This window comes from Echinops telfairi, unplaced genomic scaffold, assembly GCF_000313985.2.
Source record: "Echinops telfairi isolate 266 unplaced genomic scaffold, ASM31398v2 ScPeMD7_655;HRSCAF=1070, whole genome shotgun sequence".
NCBI lineage: Eukaryota > Metazoa > Chordata > Mammalia > Afrosoricida > Tenrecidae > Echinops > Echinops telfairi.
In genome coordinates, this window is record NW_022104553.1 from 24,445,169 (window position 1) to 24,452,429 (window position 7,261).

The 7,261-nt window shown below is 51.7% G+C and overlaps 1 protein-coding gene across 1 annotated transcript; it reads right to left on the reverse strand.

Annotated features, from left to right (window-relative positions):
• Positions 1-2,765: 2,765 nt before the first annotated feature.
• On the reverse strand, positions 2,766-4,984 carry C5AR1 (complement C5a receptor 1). The gene has a single exon (XM_004710610.2). The coding sequence runs from the start codon at positions 4,982-4,984 to the stop codon at positions 3,932-3,934; it is 1,053 nt and encodes a 350-aa protein (XP_004710667.1). The 3' UTR covers positions 2,766-3,931.
• Between the last annotated feature and the right edge of the window lie 2,277 nt (positions 4,985-7,261).

Consider the following 7,261-nt stretch of genomic DNA (forward strand, 5'->3'; position numbering starts at 1 on the left):
CAAACCTGTGATGTTTTGTGGGGTTCCCTCTTACCCTTAACCCCACAACACATAACATTGGGAACATAGGGCGGGACCAGGCAGTGTCTTGTTCTGTGTGCAAAAGGTCTATAGGGCTGGAACGGAATAGCACCTAACGACAGCAGATACGTATATATCTATACAATAGTTGCGGGGTTCTTTTAAGATCACAGACTGTCGTTTGATTTCTTGGGCATTCTTGGAAAGACAAAGTTCTTGAAATGGAGAATGGATTGGTGGTTGCCCCGGGTTCGGTAGGGGCAAGGCTGGGACGGAGGCAGAGTGCTGAATGTACCCATCCAAGGGCATCATTCTTAGGACCGTGGAAGGCTCTGTACCCTCGCTGTGTCATGCTGGTTGTGTGGTTGCCCCACAGTTTTGCAAGGTGTTACCGTTAGAGGAAACGCGTTCCCGGTGTGGTGCAAGAGTGTAAACACTTGACGACCAATCAAAAGGTCGGCATTTGGAGCACACTCCCAGGTGTCTCGAAGACAGGTGTGGCGATCTGAGAAGACTCCAGTTGTGTTCTGCTGTGTGTTGGCATTAACTGGAGAACAATTGGTTTGGGGTTGGTGTTGTGGTTGGCTGTTAACTTTGGAGGAAACCGAGCCAAGAGTAAGAGGGATCTGTCTTGCTCCATGCTAACCTGACTGTGTATGTTCTTGTTGAATCCATTTGCACTCGGGGTTCAGAGCGACCCTGGAGAGGGAATGAAACTGCCCCCTAGGGTGTTCTAAGGCAGCCATCTTCAGGAGAGCTGAACCATAGATCTTTTCTCCCGGCGAGCAGCTGATGGGTCTGAATTAACTATGACAACCCTAGGGCTCCTTAACCTGAAAATCAAAACAAGAAGAAAAAAGATAGGAAGAAACACTGCTTTCAAGCGCAGAGCCGCTGCAGTGTTTCCCACGTGGCTGTGCAGACTGCCACGTCTTTCTCTGGGAAGTGGCTGGTGGGTTTGAACTGCCAACCTGCTGCTCAACCTGTTGAGCACTTTAACCGCTGCGTCAGGTCCAAAAATGGAGTCCCCAGTGCTGAGATGCTCTTCACTCAGGCCGACCGCCTCCAGTTGGCAGGAGCCCCAATCCCTGCGCTCACAGAAACGGAAACGCAAGCTAGCCAATCAGGACTTGGAAACTAAACCAGCCAGCCAATCGGGGCTTGGGATCACCAGTTAGCCAATCAGAGCTTGGTAACACCCACTAGCCAATCAGGACTTGATACCGAGGTTCTAACCAATCAGGATTTGCCTGCTCTGTTCAAACTTTCCCAGTGATTCCCAAGGAGGAAAGCAGATGCCCGCCCACCAATTCCAAAATTTGCTCGTGGCAGCTTCCTTGTTCCTGGTGTCTGCCTTACTAGCAAAACAAAACAATAAAACAAAACAGAACCTTTGCGCGTGTACCACGCAAGCGTGTGTGACTTCCAATCAAGACGTGCCTTGGTCCAGGAAGTGCTAAGTAAAACCACGAGCTTACACAGATTTCGTATTGTTAATATTTTATTTTCAAACACGCTGCCACCTATGATGCTTTCAATTAAAAAAACAAGGTTGAATTAAACAGGATTCCAACAAACCAGCGACATTTCCCACCCCCAATGTGGATTACATGTATATGTTGAGCACCCATCTTCTCTCCCACATCAGCCGTAACTTACCCTTTCTTCCTTCTACTGCCTCCTGTCCTAATTCTATCGCTCCCTTTCACTTACTATTTCTTCTCCCTCAGCTAAATAAACATTGCAGCTGAATGTTTTTCTTACAGCGATGAAAATTTTAAATACTTCCATACTTAATTTTTTTTTAATGAACGATGGTTCTGCGGACTTGTCTTTAATTGTTGCCCGTAGTTGTTTCAATGTATGTCAGACCTGCATTTCTGTAGCAAATGGAGCAGTGGGATAGCAATTGTTGTCATCCGCATCTCACAGCATCGGCATGCCCAATGTCGATTAGCTCACAAGTTCCTAAACTTATTTGGTTTCCTGCCTCCTTTTTTGTGGGGGGCAGGGGGGGATTACCCATCGGGCCCCTGGCAATTAGAAACGTTTGTACTCTAGCCCCCTAATCCAGGATGTAGCTTTGGCAGCCCCCTTGAAGGCTGTATCGCCCACTTTGGGAAACACTGGCTTGGATCATTCAGCAGCCTACCCCAGGTCCAAGGTCCAGTGTCATCTGCAAGCAGCCAACTCCCTTGATCACGTTTGATTCTCCTGGACCGTGAAGAAGATCCCGTCCGGCTCAGCAGTTTTTCCGTCAGAAACAGGGTTGACACTGGTGTTTAGAGATTGGTGGTGGTTGGGGGAAGGGCGGGGGCGGGGGTAGTTTGTTAGGTCTGGCTATTTCTGTTTGACTCTTTTTCTGTTTGTTTGTTTGTTTTTTATCACTGTTTGCAGCACCAGTTATGTGTTCTTTTCTAACCCTCCATAAACTAAATACTCATACCGACCCTACAGGACAGGGTAGAACTGGCCCTATGGGTTTCTATAATTCTTTACAGGAGTTGAAAACCTGGTTTTTTCTCATAAGGGCACTGTGAGTCAACATTGACCTGATGCCAGCGAGTTTTGTTTTGTTTGCAGTCTAAAATAAATATAGAATTCGTTACAATCCAAAAGGCTCTTTCCTTGAAGGGCACTGACGTTCTGCTGCAGGGGAAGGACAGGTTGGGAATGGGCCGCCGTGATGTTTGCACCACCTGATGGGTGATCCCGATGTCGCTGAAGAGCCCATGTTTAAAAAAAAAAGAAGATAGAAAAGAAAGACGAGAGAAAAAGCTAAGCGGTTGCCTTGGCAAATGTTTTAGTCTCGACCTTTTTACCACAACTGAAAAAAAAAATGTCTAAATGGCAAATGTGTTGTTCCTTAGATGTACGTTTACCACAATCACAGGTGTCAGGCAGAAGCTGGAGGTAGCAGGGCAGGCAGGCAGAGATACCGGGAGCTCGTGACAACACTTCAAGGATACTAGAGAAGCCAGCCCCCACCCCACCCCCCTTAGATGGCCTTCAGGCCCAGGTGCAGAAGACTAGCCACGGCAGAGAACTTTGAACACTGTTGCTTAGCTCTGGATCTGCAGACAACCACGTTGCAGTGGAAAATTCCCCAGCTACTCCCTCCCCCCAGACTATAGAACTCCTCACCTCCCTCCCAGGAGGGGCTCCACTTCTCCGGCCCCAATTAGGGACCCATGAACCTTGCCCAGGAGCTCTGAAATAAATCTTAGAAACGGTTTCCTATCTTTGCCTTTCTCTCTCTCTCTCTTTCTTTCTTTCTTTCTTTCTCTCCATCACCGAATCTACCTTACAATAGTGATGACGTTCCCTGGGTATAGAACCTAAAATAAAACAAAAACGCACCGGATTTTTGGGCCGTCGGTGTGAAACATCTCTATGTGCATGAGTTTTCCATAGTTGTGACGGGCCTATAGAACAAAGGCATGGACAGAGATAGGTATTCTGACAGAAGGCATCGGAGAGCCTCCAGTGGAAAGGAAAATTGGATATACACGGTGGCTCCCAAGTAGCATGGAGTGGATGTCGACCCATAGTGCCCCAGTAGGACCCAGCAGAACTGGCCCTGAGAGTTACTTGGGTTGTCCTCTTGATGTGGCAAGTCGCCAAATCTTTCTTCCGCGGAGCCTCAGGGTGGGCTGCAACCCGTCCCCACCTCCCAACGTTTTGGTTAAGCAGCTGAGCAACTAACCTTGCCCGACCAGGGCTCGCTCCTTGGGGGACCCTGGAAGAAGGGGTTAATCTTGGAAGCAAAGAAGATGAGCTGAGTTCGCCCAGAAGAGGAAGGCTGGACCAATCTGGGGATGGGAGAGCATGGATCCAAGCAAGGCCACTGAGCACACCCAGGGCCGTGTCCGAAGGAAGACGGCGCCCCAGGTGGCTGGCCGGCGTCCCTTTACACTGCCTCGGTCTTCTCCGTCATCGTGTGCACCGTGGAGGCATGGGTACTCTTGCTCTCCTTGCTCACCGACTCCTCCGTTAGCACGTTGCGAAGCATGGCACGGAAGGATTTGCGACACAAGGTCTGGAAGCCCCTGCCGGCGGCCACGTAGATGATGGGGTTGATACAGCAGTTGACGTAAGCCAGGGAGATGGTCAGTGCGTCAATCTTCTGGACAAACTTGAAGGTGGGGGATTTGCTCTCGTACAAAGCCAAGAACATGCCGGTGACCTGGTAGGGCAGCCAGAAGACAAAGAAGCTGCTGACCACGGCCACCACCACCTTCAGGGTCTTGGTGGAGCGCGTGGCCTTGCGCCTCCAGGTGCGAAGCAGCAGGAAGGTGTAGCAGACGGAGAGGGTGATGAGTGGCCACAGGAAGCCCACGACCAGCCGGACACTGGCCACTGCCAACTCCGTGTGATTGCCTGTCCCGTAGTTGATGCTGCACGTGGTCCTGGTGGGAAATTGTTCCTCGTGGGTGGTCCGGTACAAGAAGGAAGGGATGGTCAGGAGGAGGGCCACGACCCAGGCGACTCCACAAGCCATCCAGGCCAGGCGAGCCCCTCGCACGTTCTGGCACCAGATGGGATTGAAGACCAGCAGGAAACGGTCGGCGCTGATGGTGGCGAGGAGCAGGATGCTGGCGTACATGTTGAGCAGGATAAGGGAAGGCACCACCTTGCAGGCGCCCCGGCCAAAGGGCCAGTGGTTGTCCGAGACCTTGGAGATGAAAATGATAGGCAGCGCCAGGCAGGATAGGAGGTCGGCCACCGCCAGGTTGAGGAACCAGATGGCATTGATGGCCCGCCTGACCTCGGACCCTGTCACCCAGATCACCAAGGCGTTGCCCGGTACCCCCACCAGGAAGACGAGGGTGAAGATGACCAGCGCGGCCACATCCAGAGGAGGAACCTGGTGCTTGAGGGGACGCCCATCCACAGGAACCTGAAGGCCACTCTGGCAATCGTCATCTGTGTAGTTGTAATCGCTGTAGTCCAGATAGCTCATGGTCGTGGTGGTCAGGACCTCCTGGGGGGGGGGGTCAGAAAGGCAGAGAGGGGATGAGTCCAGGGACACACGGGTTGGGACTTGTCACACCACCTCCCTGGAAATGGGGACGGCCAGAGCTTCCCCCAAGCAGCTGAACCTACTGCAGCAGCGAATTAGAATCACCTCCACGACAATTGGTCAACCAAGATGCTGTCGCCACTGCCCATTCTGACTGGTCGGTGCCCATGGCCGACGGCTGACGGGTCTGTTTTAGATCGCCAGCCAGCTGAGTTCTTACCAACCCATTGGCTCCGCCACCCTGGCCATAACCCCTTTCCTGCCTCCCACCCATGAAGGCAGGTGGTCAGCGCTGTGCTTGGGCTGCGGGTGACCCTCAGGGAGCTGTGTGGGCTTGGAGAGAGCTTTGCAAACAGGCCTCAGTCGTGCACACACAGGACCGGGACTGATCAGACTAAAGGAGAACCCGTGGTTCCCCCAGACCTACTATGTGTCAGGAGGCTCTCAGAGGTGTGGATGGTGGAACCCTGGGCAGCTGACCACCCAGGTACCTAGGAAGAAAGGCCTGGTGAGCTGCTCTTGACAAGTCCCAGCAGGAGAGCCCTGTGGCGCTGTGGTGACACACTGGGTCACCTGGGCCCGATGGCAATGGGTTGTTTGGAGTTGGAGTGAAGGGTACATGGTAAGGGAGTGATTAGGTGGGGGCTAATTTTTGCAGATCTTCCACGTTTGAAATCTTTTCAAAATGGAAAGGGGGAGACTTTTGAAATATTTCTACTGGTGAATAACCTCCACCCATCCCCCAGGACCTGCAACTGGGAAACCTGACTCCCTTCCCCGTTATCCTGGGACTGCCCGGCCACTAACAAGTCAGTGCCGAGCACAGTCAGACTCCAAACCCTGCTTAGGGAGGGCTCTGTGCCTCACTGTTGTTGTGAGGTGCCCTGGCGTCAGTTTTGAGACCCTGTGGAGACAGCGTGGCATGGCCCCCTGGCATGTCAGCATCAAGGAGGGAGGTCACCAGGTCTCACAGAGCCACTCAAACCCAAAACCAAACTCACTGCCTTAGCGCCTGTTCAGAGTCATGGTGACCCTACAGGACAGGGCAGCGCTGCCGCTGCAGGTTTCTCAGGCTATCGCTCTGGTGGTATCGTGGTTAGGCGTCAGGAGGCTAACCACAAGGTCCAAGGTTCAAATCCACCAGCCGCGCCGTGAGAGAAAGATGAGACTTTCTACTCCCATAAAAAGTTCGAGTCTCGATGAGCCAGTCAGGGTGCAGTATAGCACCCATGACACACACAACTTTCCTCTAGTTCTTTGGTGCTTCCTTCCCCCCACCATCATGACCTCAATTCTACCTTACAAATCGGATTAGACCAGAACATGCACACTGCTACAGATAAGAGCCCGCAACACAGGGAATCCAGGACAGATAAACCCCCGAGGGCCAACAAGGAGAGTAGAGATACCAGGAGGATTAGGGGAGGGTGGGGGGCGAAAGGGGGAACCGATCACAAGGATCAATCTAGAACCCCCTCCCAGGGGGATGAATAATGGAAAAGTGGGTGAGTGGCGACAGAGGACAATGTAAGATATGGAGATAATAATCTATAACTTATCAAGGGTTCTGAGGGAGGGGGAAGAAATGGGGAGGTGATATCAGGGCTCAAGTGGGAAGAGAATGCTTTGAAAATGATGGCGGCCTATGTGCAAATGTGCTTGACACACTGCGATACCGGGGCTTCTCAGAGGAGCCAAGGCCATGATTCAAACCACCAACTTTCCCAAAGAAGAAAGGGAAACTAACCCATCTTCATTGAGTCCGTTTGGGCACCGCGAGCCCACGTGACAGAAAAGAGCTGTCTCCTTGGGCATCCAAGGCTGTGGTCATGAGGAGGAGGTGTCTAGGTGGAGCGGTGGGTTTTGTACTGAGCTTCTAATCACAAGGTCAGCAGATCAAGCCCACCAGCCACACTGAGGGAGAAAGTTGAGGCATTCTGCTCCCCTAAAGATTTAAAGTCTCAGAACCCCACAGGGGCAGTTATACCCTGTCCAATGGGGTCGCTGAGGGTCGGAATCAGCTTGACGACAGTGGTTTATTTTGGGTGGGGTGGAGCAGTTGATCTTTTTTTTTGAAATCTTGTTTTTTTTTAAATCATTTTATTAGGGGCTCATACAACTCTTATCACAATCCATACATACATCAATTGTGTCAAGCACATTTGTACATTCATTGCCCTCATCATTCTCAAAACATTTGCTCTCCACTTAAGCCCC

Coding starts and splice junctions, on each gene's coding strand:
- C5AR1 (XM_004710610.2), bottom strand. CDS start 4,984: ATGAGCTATCTGGACTACAGCGATTACAACTACACAGATGACGATTGC.